The 24,815-nt window shown below is 38.3% G+C and overlaps 3 protein-coding genes across 5 annotated transcripts; 1 reads left to right on the forward strand and 2 right to left on the reverse strand.

Moving 5' to 3' along the window:
• Positions 1-829: 829 nt before the first annotated feature.
• Positions 830-14,964, reverse strand: LOC144083000 (uncharacterized). Its single transcript, XM_077610518.1, has 15 exons — positions 14,936-14,964; positions 14,787-14,831; positions 12,495-13,979; positions 12,126-12,342; positions 11,486-11,695; positions 10,881-10,991; positions 7,640-7,848; positions 5,475-5,541; positions 3,664-3,878; positions 3,391-3,496; positions 2,996-3,069; positions 2,822-2,914; positions 2,232-2,348; positions 2,038-2,135; positions 830-1,808 (listed from the first exon to the last, which is right to left on the reverse strand). Exons 3-15 carry the CDS (start codon positions 13,977-13,979, stop codon positions 1,580-1,582), a joined length of 3,231 nt encoding a protein of 1,076 aa, XP_077466644.1. The 5' UTR covers positions 14,787-14,831; positions 14,936-14,964; the 3' UTR covers positions 830-1,579.
• Positions 14,965-17,007: 2,043 nt separating this feature from the next.
• On the reverse strand, positions 17,008-20,418 carry LOC144082444 (vesicle-associated membrane protein 7). Of its 3 annotated transcripts, none has more exons than XM_077609616.1 (8): positions 20,269-20,418; positions 19,785-19,949; positions 18,948-19,005; positions 18,584-18,721; positions 18,375-18,465; positions 18,196-18,263; positions 18,017-18,109; positions 17,008-17,657 (listed from the first exon to the last, which is right to left on the reverse strand). In XM_077609616.1, the coding sequence occupies exons 2-8, from the start codon at positions 19,928-19,930 to the stop codon at positions 17,595-17,597; spliced, it is 657 nt and encodes a 218-aa protein (XP_077465742.1). In that variant the 5' UTR covers positions 19,931-19,949; positions 20,269-20,418; the 3' UTR covers positions 17,008-17,594. The 3 variants fall into 3 exon arrangements, with proteins under 3 accessions (XP_077465742.1, XP_077465744.1, XP_077465743.1); XM_077609618.1 differs by having other exon boundaries at positions 20,265-20,308; XM_077609617.1 differs by lacking the exon at positions 20,269-20,418 and having other exon boundaries at positions 19,785-20,256.
• A 37-nt stretch (positions 20,419-20,455) lies between these two features.
• On the forward strand, positions 20,456-24,815 carry LOC144082634 (DNA-directed RNA polymerases I and III subunit RPAC2-like). Its single transcript, XM_077609908.1, has 5 exons — positions 20,456-20,750; positions 21,148-21,245; positions 21,330-21,406; positions 23,625-23,707; positions 24,612-24,815. The coding sequence occupies exons 1-5, from the start codon at positions 20,712-20,714 to the stop codon at positions 24,657-24,659; spliced, it is 345 nt and encodes a 114-aa protein (XP_077466034.1). The 5' UTR covers positions 20,456-20,711; the 3' UTR covers positions 24,660-24,815.

The following is a 24,815-nucleotide window of genomic DNA, read 5'->3' on the forward strand; positions in this document are numbered from 1 at the left end:
GGTGCTTTGCTGTGGCTTTGTAAGTCACGAGCAGGAAAATCTGGATCAAGAAGAAAATTTTGCCAGACTGACATTCTAATGCACTCCACATGTGGAATGTGTTGCAGTTGCCCAGAACGCGTTTCATTTTAGTGCTTCTTTCCCCCACCACTTTCTCAACAGCAACACTACAGAAAGCTTAAGACTCCTGGCCATATCAAAAAGCTGAATGATCAATTGTGATATTTTCTTTTAACAATGGATAGAAAAACAATAAAAGTAACTAATATTAGTCCATTATGCCCCTGATAAACAGAACTATTCATCTACAGGCATTTATTCCCATAAGTGTTGCTGGAGGGAAGCTCACCAAATTACGGAGAAAAATACAAATTCCACCCACGCACGCACAGCTGGGACAATTTTAAGTGTTCAATTTTGGCTTCCAAGTTAAATAAAGGATTAACCCAAATTGCACTTCCGTTAGCACTTTTTATGAGCTTTAATTTTTAAATCCAAATGTTCAGTTTGTTGGACAACTTGCCAATATTTAACAAAAACAATTTAACAAGCTAAATGTGGAGCATTTTTTAAACAAGTTCAAAATGAAACACGCTCTCCCGGCTCACTCCCAAAACACGCGAAAGGCCTTCACTGGTTAACTAATAACCTACAGGCAACAACTTCTGGAATGGAGCAAGTATCGCAAAATTCATGTTTTTAAAAATATGAAATTGAACTAGGCAATGTACTGGCAATTCCTATCTACACAGCTGTGGTCAATTTTGTCGCTGGACTCCTAACAGCAGGTTTGACGTGCAACCAAATTTGGATAACAAAAGTCCAGATGAAACATTTACAGTGAATTTCAAATAAGAAAACAAAATACACCTAGTACCTAAATAGATCAAACATTTTCCGAGCCTTATACCAAAAGAACAAATTAATCCTGTATATTTCATGGAACAAGTTTAAAACAAGTTTATTAATTTCATATCTCAGCGGTATAATATCAAATAACCACACAAAAAAATATTTAGTATACAAATGTAGCCGCCTCCTGCCAAAAAAAACCCCAACTTTAAAGCTCCAATTAGGAGATGACACAAAACACATGCATAGAATTTGTTTGGTCCTCATGTAAAACAACAAAAGGAGGAAAGCTGACATGTTTAAGGCCACATAATCTTCTGAAGGGATACTGGACCTGCTCAAGTGTCCAGCTTTATCTTGCTGTAACTGTTAGGTGTACTTTTACCTAGACAGGTAGGATCCCACTACCACATACTACTTGTGAAAACACCAAAGCTTGGTCGTTACGTGCATGCAGTGTATAGTAGCAACAAACAAACGGGCAATAATCCAGTGACTACAAAGAAGAAAAATAGTGTTTTATGACATTCAAGTCCTGAGATGCCCCCACTCCCATCCCTCTAAAGAAAGCCCAAGAACATGAATTTACATTTTAAGTGCTTGTGTGCTTCATTTTTAGTCTTTCTTGTCCATATTAGACCACCCCCATAGGCTTATGGGTCAGTAGGGTGACCTCAAGTGACAGAAATTTTTGATTTGTTTGCTTCCTGGAAGCAGGGGGCTGTGGTTATCTGGGGGGGAGCGGGGAGACAGAGCAGGCGTCAGAGCTATGAGATGGCTGGAAGCTAAAAGAGTGGGAAGGAGGTGAAGAGGCTGGGGACAACTTCTGGGGACTGCCCGTTTCCCCATTGTGGAGTTTCCAAAGCAGCTCTTCAATCTCCATTGACAAATGCTTGTTCACATTTGACTGCTTTTGGAGGGATTCCTGCAGCATGGCATGCTCTGACGACAGTTGCCTGCATCCAAAAACATAGCATCTTAGACAGCTTGCAAAAGGAACAATCCTACACTTCTGCTACTAATTAAAATTTTATAGCAATGGTTGTAACATTATCACATTTTATGATCAGGAATTTCTCAGGTATTATAGATTTGCAAGAGGATAAATCTTCAAGTTTTAATCATTGTACAATAAATTTAATTCTCATGGACACCACACACACACCATAGATTCAGATTACCTACCTTGAGAGAGCAGAATTTTTTTCCATGCGAGCCTTGAGGTCCTCGTTCTCCTGCTGGACCTTCTTAAGGGTCTCGTCTAACGTCCCATTTTTCTCAATCTGGCAAACAAATAAGGTGAAAAGTGTAATGCTTAAGGCCATCACTGGATCAATCCTTAATTTTTATCTTTTCCAATTGTTTTAGCTCCATCTTACCAGTCCGTCAATTTCTATCATCATCTTTTTCTGTTCTTGAACTTGTTTGTTTTTAATATCCAGGACCACCTTTAGGCTTTTTAACTCTTGCTCCAGAAACACAGTATGGGAGTCCTTCTACAGACAGATAAACCAAACAAAATTCATCTAGTGACTCCTTAGGACATTAAGAAGGAATCTTCCTTGGACTGCAGAGCAATGAAGCCTGTTTTATCTTCGATGGGGCAAGCAACTCATTTATTTAATAATATGTCCACTTTCCATTTTATGCTTCTTTTAGCAAGTGGTACTTATTTCTCATGGCCAATAGGGTTTGCAAGTTGCACACGTTTTTCAGCTACAATAGTGGGAGGGGAGGGCTTTCAATCAATTTTCTTAGTTATATGGATGCCTGAGTTGGCTCTCATTCAATACTGATGAACGGCGGTCTAGCTGTGCCATAGAATAGGAGAAAGCAATGAAATTGAAAGCAATGTTTTTAGCGAGTTAGCAAAACATCCCAGTCTAGATTACGAAGATGACCGTTAAAAGGATAGGATGTGCTGATTTAGTTTATGATTTTCCCACTTGTATAACAAGGAGACTGGCACCTGACTTTCAGGTAGCTCTCGATGCTCGTTCTCCTCTGCTCTTAGCTTCTCCATCAATTGAGCATTTTCCTGAGTCAGCGTGTGAATCTGAGCCTGCAGAAAAGATGCAGAATTTGTTCAATGCATGACATAGGGACATTTTACTTACATTAGAAGTGCAACACTCCAACTCACATTGAGTGCAGCCTCAGCATCCTTGAAACTGGCAGAAGAAGATTCCAGCTGCTGAGTGAGGCTTTTCCTGAGTTCTGAACAAGTCATGATATTATTACAACAAAAACCTATTATGGGTCATGGCTCAATCCATCAAATATAGATAGATGGATGATGTTTGGTGTCAGCTTCTATATACTAGTGGAAATCTAAAATCAGAGTTAAAATGGCCACCATGTATACCATGAAAAGAAATGGGCTCAATGTAAATTCTTAAAATGTAATTAAAAGTTTGATTCCAGATTAAATTCACCATATTTTCTTTCCAAGCATGAATAAATCCTAGGTTGACCAACATCTTCAAGTGGCCAAATGAAGTTGATCTTTTCAAATGAAAATAATTTCCACTCTCTCACCTTCCACCGACTGTTCATATTGGTGTTGGACACGTTGCATCTGTTCCACATGGCTGTTCTCCAATTCCAGCTTTATGAAGTCATGACTAACTTTGAGTTGGTCAATCTTTTGAAAAAAAAACCCAAAAAAAACAAAATTGGAAGCGGTACAATTACTTCTGTACATCCATAATATGTAACAAGTTATGTGATGGACTATTTTTAATACACTGTTTTCATACAATTACTGTAAACGAGTACTAATAGATCAACATTGAGTTCAGAAGGGCAAACCTGCTTCTCTAGCACAGCTTTGGTCTCGTCTGCCTCCTCCTGGTGGCTAAGGTGGAGCTTGTCAAACTCAGACTGGTAGAAGAGCTGCAGTTTCTGCTCCATCTCTTCATTGTCCATCTGGTGCTGCTCCTTCATTCTCTGCATTGCAGAGTCCAAAGCATCTTGCAAATCCTGCTTTTCTTTTTCCAGCCGCTGGGATGAATTTACTGCACTCACTGCAAAATGAGAGTATTTGGTAGATCCAAGTTGCTGGGAGAGGTTATGGACTTGTAATATTTAGGAAGCCTTTTGCTCAGAAAGGCAAAAGAAATGTTTTGTAAATTAAATATGATTTAAATAATAAGGCTTATGTAACTAGATAATGCGGGGAAAGGTACTGCAATTGCATATTTTGACACTGCAAAAATTAGGCAATAAGTAAAAGATTTCACATAGACTATTGCCTTGTTATTGTTGGCCCTTTAACTTTGTGCATACAGAGGGTGTTGCTCAGACCAACAGTAGTGGTAACACTCAATCCAGAATCCTGCTCATCCAAGACAATCAATAACAGATTAATCTAGCTATTTTTAACTAACATGATGCCCGCATGATCTGATGGTTTCAATCGTCTGTTAAGATGTTGTGCTTTAGTTGAATTAAACGTGACTACGCCACCTTCCTCAGAGTGGAATAAGCGTACCAGATCCAAGAAAAGAGGCAAAGCCAATACTGGAACCAGTTATCAGACTCTGGCACAAAGAGACCAACAAACTGCATTCCTCAAGTATGTGCAACTGTGGTCTGGTCATATGAGTCTTTAGTCCAATTCTGCCCCTTGAAAGGCACACCATTTGGCTCAAATGGTGAATGTATGTCTATTTTCTACCACAACTAAAGTTAGATGCTCTGGCAACAAATTCGTAGAGGCAATATATGGCAAACATTGAGATAAGTGGCACCGAGAGTATTGCATTACAAGATGAAGACATGAATCTATTGTTTTATGGGAAGCTTGCAGAAGAAAGTGAATATGAACTTTCTTATATTTGTTGCTATAGTCCATGTAACAAAGTCTACTTGAGGTGAGGACAGACCACTTGACTAAAGAATGTGTTAGAACAGTGCTCAGTTTTTAATAGCAGTCATGTGTAAGTCCCGAGGCACTTATAACAAGGTGTGGGGGTGCGTGGGGCGTGTATGGGTTCCTAAGAATAACTAAATAAAATATTTGGTGGGATTTGTTTCATTAGATGGGTCAAGTCAGTGGACAGGCTTGTTTAAATATGCTTGCCTTTGTGGGTTCGCAGATTATAAACTGTAGTAAATACATTTACCATTCAAAGTGTAAACGACAATGATAAATATTGTCATACCAAATCACAGAGATCATTGAAGTATATTAATCCACACAATATTTTTTTCTCCCTACTGCAATACTAATTTCAAATCGCACCTTTACACTCTTCCTATGATGTGACAAAGAGTAAAACATGGGACATAGGGGGTTTTCAGCCAATATCAAAGAATAGTTCACATGACTGAAAAAATGTTACATAAAACAATTTATAACACTGAGGAAATCAACAAAAATCTTTGTTTTAGATGTCCGTGCGATGTTGGATAGTGTTAAAGATCTTTGCTGGGAATCAGGGCCCATGGTTTGCTTAAAATTTGAATTAAGATTCATACGTGGCATTTGAACCAAGCAAACAAAAGAAAAAAAAGTTGCTAATTGATTTAAAGATAAAGACAATTAAAAAGTAAGGAAACAAGAAAAGATAATGTAATGTGTACTTCCCATATTGCAATGGCAAAGGTGGTTTACTTACCTAGCTCTTCTCGTAGCTTGACCAACTCCTTGGAAAGTTCCCGGCCTTTCCCCTCTTCTTCATCACGCTGCAAGGTTAAAACGAAGTAAAAAAACATGGTGATGAAGATAAACTAAAAGTAAAATTTGATAAACAGTTGACATCACAATGAAAAAAAAAAGTGAAGCAGAATATACACACATTGAATCTTTATAAGTACAATAAATCCCTCCCGATGAAAATAAAAAGCTAAATAAATACTGACTGAAAGGGAATCAAGGGAGTAGTATTACAAGTCAAATTTTATATTAATTTGAATTTAGTCTTAGTTAAAGAATATTTTGCTAGCAACGTTCCTTTAATTCCACCCATCTGACCATGTAATGAACCAGCACTTGCTGCATTGCTCTTCACGGTTGCATCATGATGTATAACTTAAGAGTGAATTTAAAATGGCTCATCTGTTGTACTGATGAGGGTAACATACCAGATAATGATGATGTCAGGCATGATTGTAAATAAAAAAAACAAAACATAACCTAACATCACTTCCCTACTGAATAGCAATCATGCACAAAAGCCTTTTATATGCTGCTAACACCAGAACCTGCAAATTAGCTAGAAGTAAGATACCTGTTTTGCAGCACAGGGGGAATTAAGGCACACTCTGCTGCCTGAGCATCCCATCATATATCAGGCTTCGATGTCTGGGTCCCCCACCCCCACTGGGGTTTGGACACATCGAGTTTGCCAGGACAAAAAGCAGTCCAGATGGGCACACCACCTCCACTTACATCCTCCTGGAAAAAGCCACTTGTATAGCTGAGGTAACTTGCTGCCAAGTGAACTGCTGTATTAAAAACAATACACAAAAAGGGGCAGGCTTCCAAAGGAAGAAGAGGCTCCTCCCTACTGAGGTGAGAGAACTAAGAGGGCACATGCGAGCAGTCGCAATAGAGCAGCTTGATCATTTGTAAAGATGATGGAGCAGACCTTAAGATGCCAAGTGACCTTCCCGGCGGGACACAGGCAGCGACTTCATTACCACCATCCCCCCCAATCTCATCCCAAGGAGCATTAAATCATCCACTAGATCTCCACACCACTACCTCTGTGGACCTCATAAACCTCATGCTCACAATTCCACTGTTACACAAGCACACCCTTTTCCTAAAGTGACACATCGGGTGTCCAGTTTCACTTTATGGTAAGTCATTTCACAGTCAATAACAATCTGCTACACGTGGACCGAGATTAACCAAACCAAGGAATTAAATGAAAAAACAGTTTTTAAACATCACAAGGTTTCTTTTCCCACCCTCCCAAAAACCTGCTAAAATACAGTACCCGAAGTTCATCTGTCGCACACTGACAGTAAATGGTGACAGTGCCCTTTATATGCATTTTTAAAATTATTTTGATACAAGTCTATTTTTTGTCAATATTACTGTACTGACCATTAAACACACTTGTAGTTGAATGTGATCATTAAGAGTGTGGCAGTGTTTCGGTCTTTAAATGTAACTTGGGAGGACAGAATAAAACCAAATATTATATTCAAATGACCAATTTTATAGTTACTGAAAAAGACTAATAAAATTACTAGATGTTTTCATCATTTTAAGCAGTTAAATATGCTTATTTAGGCGTCTGGTCTAAGAGCCAACTGTCTACCTCCCATGACCATTGTCATGCCATTCAAACAGAAGATAAGAAACAATGTGCATTGCTGTCTAAGTGGTGTAGCCACAAGCTCATTTTTCCATATCAAGTCAACAGCTGGGGGCACTCTCCCACTATGATAGCAAGAGCCTTCTATTCTCGGGCTACTGGTTTCCACTGCGTACAACCAGCACAACAAAACCTTGTCTAAATATAAACCTCTTACACCATGCAATAAAATGAAATTGTACTTTCAATAATTTGCAATTAGATCTGACATATACTGCTCTGCATTTCACATATGGCGACTGACATCACCCTACAATTATGGATGTGATCAATTTCACAAACCTGCCAAGCACAAGAGTGATTCGATCAAAAGCATCACAAGGATACCATGCGGCACCGCCAGATGCCATAAAACTATTTTCTTTAAGAAATGTTCTGGAACTTTGTTTGTTTAGTTCTGAATGGAATAAAGAACAACTAACTAATTAAAATAATACCAAAAAGAATTACCCTACCTTAGCCAGTGTTTGCTGCAGGACAATAGCAATGGCTTCAAATCTGCAGTTTGAGGCGGCAAGGAGTTTTCCAAGATTCTGTAGCCTCTGGTCATTTCTGTCATCCCTAGGGGTACTGGGTGGTACCACATCTGGAGGTCCATGATTGTGTGTGGATGGGGACGATGATGCTGGTTGCCAGGTAGAGGTCTTGGGCTTGTTCTTTTCTACTGCAAAATAATATCCATCAAGAGTTGTGACATCATTCATAATCATCATCAATCCTCCTTCCATAAGACCAGTACTGTATGTTGTCCGACAACAACACCCTCAGTCCAGTACAGTCTTTAGGCAGCAAGCTTCCCTGTAAAGTTGTGCATGGTTGTATGGTCCACAGATGTTCTGTTCAATCAACAGGACTGGCAATACCCAGTGCTGCTTCGCAGATAGCATCGTCATGCCCTGAATGCAATTATTTTTCCATTTACTAATCCAATCGAGAACAATGCGGACCTGGTAAACAAGGAGGGGTCACCTAGCTCACACAGTCTGGATTTAGATCAGTTCATGACGATATTTCGTACCCGACCAACAAGTGCACTCACTTGGAAGACACAGACAAATAAGAGATCATGGCTTACCAACTATAAAACAGAGGCATGCTATTAGTGAAATGAATACAGCAATGTCAGTTGCAAAGCCTTAAACACGCACATCCCTGTGTCATGTTTTTTTTTTTTGTGTAAGTCAATAGATGAAAAGCATTATTTGTTTGAAGGGAAATCATAAATAGGAAAATAAAGTCCATAACTGGCCCTATGGCTGACTGCTGGTGACCAGTCTAGGGTGTAGTCTGCCCTTCACCCGAAGTCAGCTGGGATAGGCTCCGGCAATTCCCACAACCCTTACGAGGATGTGCAGTACGGAAGATGAATGAATGAAAGTCCATAACTGTGAGATAAAGACTTCCCCATCCACTCTCTTTACTTCCCCTCACTGGGGTTGCAGGAGTACTGCAGGCTACCCCTGCAGACTGTTGACAGAGGAACAGTACACACTGGTAGGGAGTGTTGAACCAGCTCTTCTCAGCAAGATTGGTTTATTTGAATGAGGTTGCCCTCTGCTGTCTGCACAAGCACTAGGCCTCTGAAACATGCAGTAAGTCAGGGGTATCCAAAATATTCCGCAGTGGGTGCAGATTTTTGTTCCTACCGCTCAAACAGACAATTTAAACAATAAGGTTTCTTCTGAAACCAGCAGCACCTGACGGCAATAAACTGATAACACTTTCAAGACACCAGATTGGTGAAAATGTGTCCTCTCAGTTGGAATGAAATGTCTAAAAATTGCCTCAATCAAGTGCTACAAATAGAAGCATTGCAATCATTCATTACCATTACAACACTAGCTTGACATTCATTTTTCACGACATTTTAATTTAATGCTGATGTTTTTCACAGCAGCCGTGTCATAAGTTTTAGACGAATATGAAGTGGCTTTAGACTGAATCACTTGCTGTAGGCTGCAATTGTCAACACAAAACAAACGGGAACTGAAGAATCAGAGGACCGTAAATTTCACATTACTGAGATTTTTTTGTTGGCCTGTCAAGGAGATATCACAGCACAGAACTGGTCATGGCGTGCATGGTTCATTAAAATACAATCAGTCACTGTTTGAGCCCTGTTAGCACAATGGAATAATTCATTCACATTACATGGAACACTACATTTGTTGTCCTAAAATAATAATAGTGCCATATTTGTGTACCTCGTGTCAACATTTAATTAGTTGTACTTTTTAAAAATAACTCATTAGTTGAATAATTATAATATACTTTGGTATAGTTTTCTGTTTTTTGTAATCAAGGACATGAAGAGCAAACTGGAGCTCAACAGAGCCCAAAAATAACCTTGGTTCATGTCAGACTGAAAGAAGATAACTAGGTCTCCCCCATGTGGGCAATATAAAGCGCTCTTTTCTTTCTTATGCTTTATATGAAATGGTAATGTATACAAAAGGGAAAATAAAAAAATAAAAAATATATATTCTAGTGAAATAATGATTTCACTTTAATCATAGGTATCCAACTGTATACTACTTTAAATGAAATTAAAATGACTGCTGTGGAGAAATGAAAGATGAACCCCCTGTTTAACAGGCAAGTAAACAGTCATACTAAACATAGAAGTTCAAAGTTCCCAACACAAGTCAAGTACAGCAAATAACAAAAACAGCAAATGTTACTTACCAGGGGCCAAAAAGCCAATATTGTCAATATAACAAAGTAAACAGACTCACCTACTTGGAAAACCAACGTGTTTTCCCAAGATCCTGACAACAACTGAATGTTTCGGATTAATCCTTTAGCTGTGAGCCGTATGTGGATGTTTGAAAGGGAAAGCTTTGGAGACCAAAACATATCTTATTAATCAATGTAGGATGTCACCATGTACATAACAAAAAAGTGAAGTTCTTGTCTAAAAATGTAAGACAATTCAGCTATTCGACAGCTTCCCCCCCCAAAAAAAATCAGTCTTGCCACTGAGACAAAAAGAAAAGAGAAAGCATCCACGTCATCATGATGTAATTCCCAGCTAGGACATCAATATTGCATAGTCCTTAAAGACCTTAATCCTAGTAAAGCCAGTCTTCAGTCTTTGGCCAAAAATGAGCAACACTTATCTTGATGGGGGAAGTGTAAAAGTAGGGGCAGGATAGTAGGGTTTAGAAATGGAGGGGTAAAGTAGGGTAGACTGGTTATGGGAGGACCAAGTAGCAATAGGGCAACCAATAGGGAAATTTGTAGCCCTCCTTGTGCTCACTGTGTACTTAATTTCTCCGCTTAAGTAGTGAGATGAGCACGAGATGAGCCAGCTTTCAGCAAGGTTGTTCCTATTACTTGAACTGCTGACACACCTGTCCTTGGCAATGGCAGTGTAGGTTACTGTGTAGCTGTCTATGAATGCAAACAGTGTCACAACGGGGTTTTTTTTTTGGTCAAAGGTTTAGCTCTTGGTGAAAAAATGGTGAGCTAATTTGGCAAGTTTACACAAAGAAAAGGAATTATCATTGCAATTAGAGAGAAATGTCTTACCTTGTTTAATTGGTGTCAGAGAAGTAAGTCGTGATGATGGCGTTCTTTTGAAAGGAATCAGCGGAGAAGCTCCTTTGTTGGTTTTAGAATAAAAATGGTGAGCTATTGTCGCAAGTTTACACAGCAAAAAGGAATTCTCAATGCAATTAGAAAGAAATTTCTTACCTGGTTTAATTGGTGTTGGAGGAGTAAGTCGTGATGATGGCGTTCTTTTGAAAGGAATCAGCGGAGAAGCTCCTTTGTTGGTTTTAGTAGATGTGTTTGTGGTGGGTACAACTGTGGCAAAAAACATGTTTGAGGAAAAACTAGGTGAAGGGGTTTTGGTTCTGTTAAAAAATTACATTACTAAAGTCAAATTAATGAAACTATTTAGAATATAAATATTTGAAAGTTATATTTATTCATATTGCCCTTAAGCACAACAATCTCTCATCCAACTTTATACAGGTCTACAGTTGACAAATAATTAGCCTACAACATATGAGGATACAAAACCCTAAAAAGGCAAGAACAAACAAACCCCATCTGGTGAAAAACAAGAAACCTTGAAAAGGGCTTACAAGTGTGGGGCTCTCTCGAATGAACAGCTTGCAGTGCATGTACATTGGGAAATATTCATCACATTAGTGCTTTAACGTAGTATCAAAAATAAATAAATAAAATAACCTGCATTTAAGCATTCAGCTACAAGAGCAAGAACACTGTCACTGAAGGTCATCTAAAAAGACTATACATTTAAAAAACGTGTATATACACCAGTGTGATCTTACTTGATCCAGGCCTCCTTCCTGGGGTTGATGTCAATTTTCCTTTGACCAAAACAGTCTGAATAGGAGTTTGTTTAAGCACACCCCTGTTTCCACTCCTGGTTGTCACCGGAGTCTTTCGTGGTAGTCGAGAGCCAGCATATGGAGTAAAAGGCGATTGGGATAAATTCTGCTGTTGCTTGAGATTTGTTGCCTGATTTTGCTGCCTTCCTGCTATGGAAAGTAATGGGAGAACTGTGGTTAGGATGGAGACAGGGGACATGGTGTTGCATTTCTCAGGACTAGGACTTAAAAACCTCTAACAAATAACCATGTATAATTTACCGTAATTCTGTATTGCAATCTCTGAGCCCAATTTCACAACTGAAATATAGCAAATCTTTAGGATATTGCCTCCATTATTATTTTTTTACAGACCTATAAATAAAACCTCAAAAATATTAAGAATTTATTTTCTTAGAACTGCTCTTATTAAAAGCTTGGCAGATGACACAAAAACACTGGAGATTGATCAGTGTGATTATTGTATTAGAAGTGTCATCCCACAATGGAAAAGCTGTAAAATCATCCCAAATACAGCAACCAAGTCTATAGGGTATATTCATTTATACAACTCTAAAATGTACTTGCAGTGTGTTTTCACCTGCAAAGCCTCTTTGCTTAGAAGGTGGGGTTTCTACCCCTTTAGACACCCTATTGTCGACCCCCAAATTATTTCCTGGTTGCTGCCTGATAGGCTGCGTAGCAGTCCTGGAAACGGGTGTTTGAGAAAGAAATCTTCCCCGTGGTTGGTTTGGAGATGTCTGTTGTCGGCTTCTGCTATTTTCCAAGATGCCTGTTCCCACCTTGTCAGATTCCACCTGCAAAAATGGTGACTTAAAAATCCCAGCTTTTGAATATTTCAGTCATACCCAATACATCACTCCTACGCAAAAACATGCAAATACATCATGCTCAAAATCTCGATTTAACAGTATACTTTTAAATACACACAGAATTAATTTCTACTTACCTCTAGGTTGATGTTTGTCAGCTCTCTTGCGTCCTCACTTTGCAAGATGAGTTTACTCTGGAAGGAATTGTTTACAGGTTCTGGCTTTGTTTGCTTCCCAGGTCTTGGAATATTAACAGCAGTTGAGAAAGTGGGTATTGTTTTTTTATCCTTTTGTGGCCATGGTGAGGACTGCAAACATTTTGTTGAAGATTGAGACTGCCTCATGCCCTGACGCAGTGCTGAAAGTGCCCGGACCTCAATTTTGTTTGCTGCATTCTTCTGTGGAGTTGGTTTCTGATCTTTCCGTGAACACTTATCAGTGGGGGGTTCTGCAAATGGTGAGCAGAAAGTTTGGATGCCAGCACCCAGAGCTGGAGAGCCTTCTGCCTGGAATGAAGCTGTTTGCCCTGTGACAATGCTACCATTGCTTGTTTCAATACCCATAGTATTCTTGGATGAGTTTTTGATTGTTACACCCAATGGCATAGCTCTTGGAGTAACATGTCTGTGAGGACTGTTTTCCTTTTTAGTTGTGACAGACAGAAAAACATTGCTATCCCATACTTTAGTTGGAGTAAACACAGTAGCTCCTTGCGCACTTTTCGTGCATTTGGTGAGGATATTTGTTTGAACTCCGTTATGCTTTGGGGAGGACGCTGAATCAATTTTGTCATTTGATGCTCTTGTCATAACTTTAGAGATTCTATTAGTCAAGTCAGATTTGGAACAGTTGACCTCCATTTTCTTCTTTTTGGCTGATGGAGACTGTCCCACAACACAGTGTTTAGACAGAGTGGAAGTTGTTTTTTTTCCAGAGAAAAATATTGGGCTGCATACATTTTCAGTGCAAGAAGATTCTAAGTGGGGAAGCATGTTATTCTTAATGTTTACTATTGGTGTAGAGACCCGAACAATGTCCTGTATAGTTGACAAAGCAGGTTCGAAGGCAATACACTTTTCCGGTGTGAAAGTGTTAGAGAAATGCACCAATGGTTCTGAATCATCACAAGTCAATAATTTTCCAGCTGGCGATTCTTCACATGAAATGGTCAGCTGAAGACACCTCTGATTTTCAGATGGCATAGTGATAGATGTAGTCATCCTCAAATTGTCTTCTTCAGTGGGGAGCTCACTGTTGTCAGACAGTATGATAGTCCTGCCAAGACATGAATTCCCTAAATTCTCAGTATTTTTTTCACATACATCTAGTAAGATGGGTGCAGTCAATATATTAGATACATTGTGTTGAGATGCACACGCTGCAGATGGTGAGCTAGATGATTCATCAAGGGATGAAACTGTCAAGAGAGACTGGTCCACCAAACAAAAACTGTTGCTTCTTAGAACCATTTCACCAGAGCTCACGGAGCACCTATCATTCTCAGGTGAGCTTCGCTGAAAAGTTTCACATGAACCCAGCTGGTCTTCTGCTGGCGAGTTGAGTGATGGGGTAATATTGTTGCTTCCACAAATCCATTCAGTGTGCTGATCGTCAATGGACATCTGTTTATAATGGGGGTGAAAAATAATGGTGGTGAAGAAATGTTTTGACACAGCTTACCATGCAACAAGAATGGTTGTAACATAATGCAGCTAGTGCTAGTGCACACATCAGGGAAAGCATAATCAGGTCAAAATTCCAGATCAATGCTGTGTTTAAAGGAAAAGTTGACTTTGCTAGGAATTTTTGAGCATTCTTCATAAAAATTCTACACTGGATAAGCCTGGTAAACAATTTACTAAGTGCTGAAATTTGAAAGAATTGAAGAACAACTACATCTCTGGTCATCATCAAGCCATGACATGAGGGCAAATGGGTACGAGGGTGAGGATGCAGAAGATTGAAAAGGATAAACCATTTTGGCAGCAACATATGTAAAACGCCAATGGAAAAAGACTGATGGTTGTAAAATCAAGCTTGCAGTTTCGAAAGGGAATTTGCTTGCACTCACCAACGATGACTATTGTAACAGGAGTTGGATGAACAAATTATTTATGACTTTTTCAACCAAAATGCAATTCGAGCTAGCATCAGTATAATTTTTGCTTGGGGGCATAACATACTATACTATAGTGGTATTCAAAGATTATTTTGCAAGTCTCAGGTTTAAATTTTATTCATTTATTGAGCACTATAATTTCTTAATCAGGAAATCTTGATGCAGAAATACTGTTTATTCAATGTCAAATTAAATGACAGACCACAATACCTTGCTAAATAAACTAATGAATGAAATTTCACTCAATAAATAGCTAAATCTGCACAGACAGACAAAAAAGTCCCATAAACTGAGTACCAAGTAGACTCACTTTTAGCACTTGTCCAGAAACAGCTCTCTCCTCGTGTTCAGTCACCTGTGGAAAGATAATGTTACATTTTGAGTCAAGAAACCCATATGCGATACTTTGGACCTATTTTTTTTCTTTCTTTAATGGCTGTTTGTTTAAGGCAGACCTACACTGATCAAATGGTCAAGCACTGCCCAGCTCCTAGTCAACCAAGAGTGAACATAGAACTACATCCCTGCTGATCCCAGTGCAGGGGGAGTGGCCGAAGACATTTAGGCTTAGATGGCATTCACTGTTGCTAAGCAGCCAAAGTCTATTTTATGAGGGAATGGATCAGACTGCTTTTTAGCAATGGATAAGCAAAGAGAAGATTTGACTATAGTGTCACAGAATGATGTGGCACAATCCAAAAATCTAACCAGTTTTTAAGTCAACTTACTTTCTTGGGCAAGACACCATGAATGATTGTTTACAGAAAACATCGGAGTTGGATGACATAACCCAATGCTGAGTGCACACAGAGCCTGAAACCAGATCTCAACATGAGAGTAGTATTGTGGCACAAGAGTGTAAGACCCCCTAAAACACTTACTATTCATGCTTAATCTGTGCAAGGTCCCTCACGCTCAAGGACTGTGGTCTAATCTGGGCAGGAAACATGTTAACACACAGTTAAAATGGCTAAATTGTCAAGAAACTCCCTGTGGTTTACCTCTTACAAAAAAAAAATAAGAGCAAACTTTATCAAAAATACAAACATCTACTTCACAAGCATTTAAGTGAGAGTTCAATTTGATCAGTTTTTCTATTGTCGCCCCTGCTCTTTCCAAAGTTCAGCATCAGACAGTGCTGTTATTAGAGGCAAAAAGGAAGTTTGCAGTTCCAGTGGCATTCCAAGCAAAAAATAAATTAATTAAATTGATAAAAATTAAACAAATAAATTAAAAAAAGAAAGCAAAGGCTGCTATAAACAGTGACCCAAACTGGTCTGCATTTGAATCAAATTTCAACAAAACAATACAGCAGATTATGGTTAAATGTGATTAAAGATCCAATAAATATTCACTCTTACACCATAAAATAAACAGCAAGGATTTAAGTGAATTCAAATCAATTAAATGTGGCAGCCAAATAATGAATGATCTTACTTGGCTTTTGGTATTGACACAAGGGTGCTTCTAGCAGAGAATGGGAATCTAATTAGGGTTATTTTTATTTACAGTCACGTTATTTAAAAAAAAATCACCTGTTTTCACAAAGAGACTGACAGGCATTCATTATGAACGGATTATCTTCCACCAAGTGATTCCCATGGGGCATGACATACCTGCCCAGATTAGTGGTTCCCTAAAACTCAACAAATTGACGGCACACCCACGCTGCCGCATGGAATCAATGAACTAAAAGTGCGTATATAAACGGAATTCAAAATAACAAATGCCTAGAACTGGCGTTAAACCGTCTTTAACTATTAATCACAATAACGTCGGTGTCGTGGTGTTAATGATCTAATTTGGCTACCTACTAAAACAAACATTAAAGTATAAGTGCGCAGTACCTGTGACAGGAGCCTGCACCAACACCAGGAACGCGCACTTAATGAGATTGATGGAAGGCTCCTTTTCCCCCCTCCCTCCTATTTCATGTTTAACCATTTGGCACACGTGACTTATTTTAATTTATTTTTTGGGGCGGGAGTAATGTTTATTTTTGATGCCCGTGTCACTTTACTCACGCCGATTCAACGTCAGGGCAATCGTCCTTTCTTGTGAGTTTTTACATGACCTCATCATTAATTTTGTAATTGGTTTATATTAGTCCCGATATTGGGATTTTTTTAAATTCCGAGTTTTAGGGAAGCAAAATCTACAATACTATTAAAAGTTAGACTGAACACTTATAAATGTTTTTTTCTTCTAAGTTTAACATGGGAAGTATTAACTTCTGTAACTTCTCAATAAAATATTTATTTCAAATCGGTATGTAATGCACAGAAGGCCAAAAATTATTAGAAAAAACAACCCTAGAAGATAACTTTAGAAAAAAAGCGTTTCAAAAAATAATTTAAAAAAAACAACCCCAAAAATACATTAATTTGATAACGGTCAGGGCGCATTTTTTTTAAGTGAATGCAATACGCATTCATAGTATGTAGTCATTAGGTTTATCATTGTAATCAGTAAAAACAAAAACAGGATATCATCAACAAGAATACCTTTTTGGCAATTAGGAATAATCATCATTAATCACAGGACAGGTATTTAATATTAGCTGCATAATCACAATAATGTACAAGATTTATTTTATGTATAATAGTATTACTGTACATCTTTTACTATATGGCATACTATATGATTGGTAAGAAACAAAGATTCATAACATCTGGGTTTGATATTACTTGGTTCCAAGCACTGATTTGTTATGTTCTTTGTATATATTTTTGTCCAATATTAATATTCAGGACAATGTTTGTCTGGTAGGTCTTCCGCACTTCTCTGAAGATTGATGCTTCCATACATTAAGTTTCAGTGCACAACAAGCATTGAAATACCAGTCATATTTTTGGTGCCTTTTGTTTTCCGTTTGAATACACAGATGCAGTAAAGTGAATGCTACAAAGTAGACCAACAAACTCTTTTAAGACAAGATTACAGTGTCACTCTCTGTTGTAGGCCATCTTTCTGCCGTCTGCCTGGGTGGGTGGGACTTCTTCTGAAGTAGCAGCAGTGGGAGGAAGTAAATTAAGAATAATGTCCTTTTTCTGTCCACTGGCAACAATGGTTGAAAAAGCGCTTCTTTCCTTTTGGGCATTAGCCGATTGTCTCCTCATTAGACACAAGAGGGCCAAGTGAGGCCTCCACAGGAAGCAGAGACAATAATGTAAATAACCACCTGAAAGGAGTGGAGAAAAAAGTTAATTTCACATTTAACATGAGGTAGTAATCAAAAATATGTTGACATGTAGATGTGGCAGAACAACACTTAAAAAACTTAATGAATTAAATGCTACTCTGGTGTTTTTGACCTGTCCTAAAGAGAACAGCAACATCATAATCCTTAGTTTTAAAGTATCTCTAAAGTCAGTTTTAGCCTGCCACAGTGTCCTAACTGTTTTTAGGAACTTTTGAAAAGGGCAGCATTAGTTTCTTATGAAAAAAATAATGGCTAAAAAAAACCTAGCAAACAAGGATCATAATAATCCAATGATAATTTGTCTAACAAAACTAACCATGTGACCTACAATAACTTACCAGGCACACCACCGCAACAACAAAGGTCAACTTGAGGTTTTTCATACACATGGCTCGGGTCAGATTACGACTTGTGGTCTTAAATGTGACGGACTAAATACAAAAACAGAGAGGTTTTCATCATGTTAGTTGAAAAACCAGGCCAGCTCTCCAAGAAACATTAAGGGCCATTTACTCACAGAATCGACCAGATTTTCTGTTTTGTCAATCAACAACTCCAGTTTCTCCCCTCTCTGAGCAACCAAGTCTGCAAAACAAATATGGAGATTGGTAAAAGGGACAACAACACAAAAACAGCCCCAAAAAATCTTTTTTTGTTTTAATCAGTCCAAGAATTCTGTATTCTGTATTGAACCACCTATGTTGCGGACCATGATGCCTTTCAGGTCATCTACTTGCATCTGTGTTTCAGTAAGGCGGTCTGATCCTCGTGGATCTGAGTGATGTTTCTGCAGAAGAAAAGGCATAACTAAATGAGATCCCATATTATGTTGCACCTCTTGTCCCCGAAAACATGTATTCCATGACATGAAAAATAAATTAAAATTAAAATGTTCTCTAATTTACCATCTGGGCAGCCATTGTCGACGAGAACTCGCTGTTCATAGCGTATGGCAGGGCTGTTTGCGCTCGTGACCCATATGTGGTCTGGAAGCGCCTCTTGATCTCACTAAGGAAGCTGAATGCACGTGACCTTTCAAAGTCCTTTCAAATGTAAAAAAATGAATAGGAATAAATAAATACAGACACAAGAGGCCATTTATTTTAAAGAAATGCAACTCTCCCACCAACAGCACATTTTCCCATTTTATAACTATTTGTGAAATCAAAATTGTATTCAGTGTAAGTGTTTAATTGTAAAGTGCTTGAGATGAGAAGCACGTTAAACAATGAAATACTGTATTAAAGCATAATGTTAACCAATACTTACATCATCGGTGATGGACAGGTATATGATTCTGTCATGGCAGATGTAATGAAAGAGATAACTGAAAGATAAAAATGTTAAAGAATATTAATACTCTACCACAGACCCGGTTCACAGGAAATTAAGACAAAGCTGAAAATGACAGTAGCTGATTGATACAAAATAGCAATGTATAGCTTATCGACTCATACAACCCCGAGTCCAATGAAGTCGAGACCCTATGTTAAAAAAACAGACCAAAAAATATGCTGAATTTCAAATCTTCGTCAACCTAGTGTACTATATTCTTTGTCTTTTTCATTGATTTCATAGTCTCATCTCATTTTCCGAACCGCTTTATCCTCATTAGGGTCGCGGGGGTGCTGGAGCCTATCCCAGCTGACTTCAGGCCAGAAGCGGGGGACACCCTGAATCGGTGGCCAGCCAATTGCAGGACACAAGGAGAAGGACAACCATGCACACACACCCATACCTAGGGGCAATTTAGAGTGTCCAATCAGCCTACCATGCATGTTTTTGGAATGTGGGAGGAAACTGGAGTACCCGGAGGAAACCCACACAGGCCCGGGAACAACATGCAAAATCCAGAATGATTGACATGACCTGGATTTGAACCCAGGACCTCAGAGCTGTGAGGTCGACGCGCTAACCACTCGCTCCAGCCAGCCGCCCATCATTTGATAGTATATATTTGTATTTTAACACAGTAATACTACTTCATTGGAGTTTCGGTGAGACAGTATAGTGCTAAAATTATACAACATGCAAAGCACCATATGGAGTTAAAAGATGAGAATGAAAGCATAAAATCTGTGAGCAAATGCACAACTGCACACCTACCTGCCATGGCTGTATGTCAATTTGTTATTCTCGGATGGAATTTTGGCTAGGATCTGTTCTGTCACTTCGAGGAAGTTTCCGCCACACCAAGCATGCTTGGCGAGGATGGTGGTTCCACGAGCCACCACGGCAAATAGAATTGCCATGGTAACAGATGTTACGGATCTGGTAGAATCAAAACAGAAGGATGAATGCTGATAATAGCTAGCCCTGAAAATGCCTGGGTCGAGATTCAAATCGCATTGCGAATATTCCCAAAGGACACGAATGACAAACTATGATGACATAGAGGAGTTATATTTTCTTTGCTAATGATGACAATACCAAGCGTTGTACATCCAATGTTAGTGGTTACTGGTAAAAAAAATGCCCCAACAGTAAAGGAAAACGCACATGAAATTATTACATAAAGGTTTTGATAAGTTGTGATCAAAGAGGCATGGTTACGCAAAAATTGACCAAATAACAAGACTTCCGCACCTACCAAATCCCTTTCGAGTGACTTCTGCTTAGAGCACTCAACCTCCGGACCGGAAAGAAATTGACTAGGATTGCTGGGTAATGTAGTCTATTTTTATAATTCATATTCTAGTAACTATATAGACTCGTTGATGTTGAACTACTTCCGTAAATGTCAGGTTGAGCGAGTGTTGCGTCATAATACTGCGACAGTAACGTGCATCTTTCTCTTTACCTCTGTCTTTGCCTAACAGGATTTTAGAGCGAAGGGCTTTACATTTTTAGATTCATAATTCACATTTAAAAGAAAGCAAAAAATCACAGGAAAATGTATTTATTCCCGATTTTCCTTTCTTTATTAATCCTTTAAAAAAAGAAGAAAAAAGATCACTTCATCACACAGTTGCCTGACAGACATCACCGCAAGTTGTTTAACGCTTATTGTTGAGGGAGGTGTTAGCGATCGGCATGGCTGCTGAAAGCGAGAAGAAACGTATTCTAGAAATGGTAAGAAACTTAAAACAAACAAATAATTTATGACCGTGATTTTTGTGAATAGCCTTACCTCTTACTCGACAATAATTATGTTTGATTGTAAACTTACGCACCAAGATACAGTACAAAGCTACAGTGGCGGAGGGTAAGTTGAAATGATCCTTTACACGTGGACCAGTCACCATCAAAATAAGCACCACGTGTACACTCAAACCCCAGACTTTACTTAGCGATCTCAATTCTACGTTGTTTACCATTTTGGAAAAGCAATGATTTGATATTCGAATTGGATCTCTGTATCCCCTTAGTTCAACACGCGGTGGGACCCACCAGGTAGCGCTGTTGAAGAGTAATATTTAAATATTTGTAGTAGTACTCTGCTTAAATATTTTCTGCAATGTCATTTTAGGTCCAAGCTGATGGTTCCGATGAGGGCAGTGTGACTTTTGTGATGCATGATGAAGACCACACACTGGGGAACTCACTGCGATATATGATCATGAAAGAGTCAGTATTTCGATCAAATTCAAGTCATGTTAAACTCATTTGAAACCAAAATCCACAATGTCTTGCTTTCTTTATTTACACTAGTGAGTCTGTTGAGTTTTGTGGCTACACGATCACCCATCCATCAGAGAGCAAGATCAACTTTCGGATTCAGACACGAGGTAAAACTGACCTGATCCTGACTAGTATTTGTATTGTTGAATATTCTGTGTCTTTGACCAGATGTGCAACATGATAAGATATTTTTTTGCGTGTGCTAGAGCACTTCCACAGCCTTTCCCCAAAGCACAGGAATGGAATACAGATGAATGAAAGACAAACTAGGGATCATGTACTTTTCTATTCACAAAACACTGGCCCAGAATAACAACACATTGTTCCAGTGTCTTATTAGAATCCCCCACCCTGCTGTGATCCCTCAAATGGGCATTAAAATTTCAGTCTACTGTACTCTGCGCCAATTCTCCCTGCCTTACCAATCCCATATGAAAATGGGTGTGTTGCATCAGGAAAATCATCATAGTTTCAAAATTCAAACGGAGGAATAACTGTTCCAGACAAATCATACCAATTCAGTAACCTGTGGTAACCGCTGTTAAGGGAAAATATAAACAAAATCAACTTTTCCTTTTCCCCCCAAAGTATTTATGTTTTGCACACCCCAGAGAGAAGACAACACCCATGTAGGTATGCAAAGAATCAGTCAGAAAGTTGGGGGGGAAAATAACCCCTTTAACTGAGCTGCGTTGGGTTTGGCATTACTTGCATCTCATCTTGAAACTTATTTTGTCTTCAGTCTTTGGTCTCATCAAATTTTTGTTTGTGGATGTGGTTGAATTGACATTAAACTTTACATTCATTTAATGCTAAATTAAAGATAAAAGAGAACTTTTACATTACATTTGCACAAATGTGAATTGTTTAACATTTAGACTTCCACAATCTGTGTGTTGCCTTGAGCAGAAATTTGGATCTCAGAAAGTCAGTTGACATTTGCTTTGCCTGGACTGGAAATGTGACTTTCATACCTTCCTTATCTTTCATAAAAGCATATCCTCACGAGGGTAGCAGCTGTAATGAGGCTTTGCCAAGAAAAAAAGTTGTCCCATAGCTTTTAATAAACCCAACATTGAATTTTTATAATGGAGAACAATCTTTTAACACAAAAGTCAAGTACCATTCATCACAACCAATGTCAACACAAAACTGAGACATCTTTATATCTTTGGCTCAAGATTGAATTCTTGGAGAATTTTTGGCCTCATGCAAATCATCCTGTAAACAAGTTAGCTGCCCAGGATCAGCCAGGGCACATGTGCCTTGTTTATTGGATATTATTTTGTTCCTCTTGCAACGTGAAACTACTAAATGGGTCTGTTAAGGAACTTTTAGTTTTCACATGCATTTCTTGCTGACTTGTTTTCTTACACAAGCAAATTCTCTTTCGCTTTCTTTTGTTCTTTCAACATTTAACAGTAGATTGCCATATTCTACAGCCATGTTTTTATTACACTTATGCCACATTGCATTGTTCTTGTAATCTATTTTGTGTATATAAAAAACTAACACCTCTGCAGTATAAATACATGTGGTAGTTTGAAAATATACAATTAATATTCATATTTGTCTATATGAAATACTTTAGCTGTACTCTCACTTGGAAGTATGACATTCCCATCAATAGATTCTTGATAAATTCATGCAGAATGCCCCTCCGAGCACGTTACACTTAGATCCTCATACCTGTCAACCTCTGCCGATAACTGCCCTTATAAATGATTATGATTCCCCTTACAAACCCCCAAAAAACCTTACAAACACCGTACAAGTCGTACGGTGTTTGTAAGGTTTTTGGGGGGTTTGTAAGGGGAATCATAATCATTTATAAGGGCAGTTATCGGCAGAAGTTGACAGGTATGGATCCTCTTTTGAAAGATGCAGTCTGATTTGACTCAAGCTGATTAGAGACAGATTCCAACCTTAATGTTTTTTTTGTCATCTGAATTCTGTTCTGGGGCGCAAATGATATCACGTTTCACAAATTGTTGTTTTTATTAAGTACTGACGGCATTCAAGGAAAGACATTTGGTTTCAATGAAAAAAAAACTGAATTTGGCTGTGAAGAAATAGTCTTGTGTTGCAAATTAGCAAGCACTCATGTTCAAGATGTTTGCTGTCCACTCTCCATCATGACCCATTAATAGTCATATAAAGACATTCTTTTGGCCTTCTGGCTCAAAACAGTCCCAATAGATTTGAATTGATAGCAGTCTTAGAATTGAGATAAAAGTAAATGATTGTTGACTCTCCAGTTTTATTTTCGTTTTTTTTGGGTGGGTCATCATTTTCTTACATGTACATGCTTTATTTTTTATTCAGATGGGACTCCTGCAGTGGAGCCTCTAAGGAGAGGTCTGACACAGCTCCGAGATGTTTGCCAGCATGTTCTCAACACATTTGAGGTAAACATTCACAGACTTAAAATCTCAACAAAGTCAGCAATACTCTCTAAATTTAAAAAATGAGCAAATGTAATCACCCAAAAATATTTTTGGAATGGTTTTGGCGCGCAGATAAACCGACCTCTTTTTTTTCTTTTTAAAAATTTATCGTGCAATGAATTAACATATTGCATACCACGAAAGACTTAGTTGTAGCATCAAATTAAGTTGCTCAATTTTGCATTCTCTCACACTGTGTATGAATAGATTTCACTTTCTGGAGTTATTTGATCTTTGCTCCATGTTAGTCGTCAGTAAAGTTTTTAGGAAAATACGAAGTCATACATTTCAAGGTTCCGCTCTGCTAAGTAATTCACCGCGTGAGTCAAATTTATAATGGTTTACTCATCTGATTTGCTTGGAAGGGAATGAAGATTAAATTACTGTGAAAAATAAATTAGTTTGGAATGATTTTTTATTTATTTCCTTCCTGTATTTACACAGTTTGTGGTGTAGAAACCAAATGGATAAGAAATATGCAAACAGCAGCACACGTTAAATAGCCTCCACATGACTCGGTCAACAACATTCAGCTCAAGTAATCTCTTCAACTCTAAAACTAGTTATGACAGCTCTTTCTTTTAGAACATTAGATGTCCGAACCAAATTGTGAAATCTCCAGATCAGAGAGAGATTAAGGACGGCTTTGTCGGAATGTCACACATCATAATTCCAATGTAGGAAATGGTGCACTTTGATGTTTTTTGGTTTACCGTGGAAGGATTTTGAGCACAACTAATTAAGCTCCTGATGAATTGACAGTTTATAATCAAGGCTACCAACTGGCTGATAAACACACAATTAGGCACAAGTAATATTTTCATATGATTCTCAAAGGAATTCATGTTCCTTCTGCTTGTTTCAGGCAAAAGTAAATGAGTTCAAAGAGAATCAGGAGCAACCCATGGAATGAGGACCATCAGCCCTAAAAATCAACATAAAATCCTGTATATAAAACATGTCTTAACTTATGTAGTGTTGTTTTATACAGTGGGCAACAAATGATAATGTAATAACACTGTTCATTTACATTTAAAACAATAAATACATTTGATTTCCTCAACACAAA

Source organism: Stigmatopora argus, chromosome 9, assembly GCF_051989625.1.
Source record: "Stigmatopora argus isolate UIUO_Sarg chromosome 9, RoL_Sarg_1.0, whole genome shotgun sequence".
Taxonomy (NCBI): domain Eukaryota; kingdom Metazoa; phylum Chordata; class Actinopteri; order Syngnathiformes; family Syngnathidae; genus Stigmatopora; species Stigmatopora argus.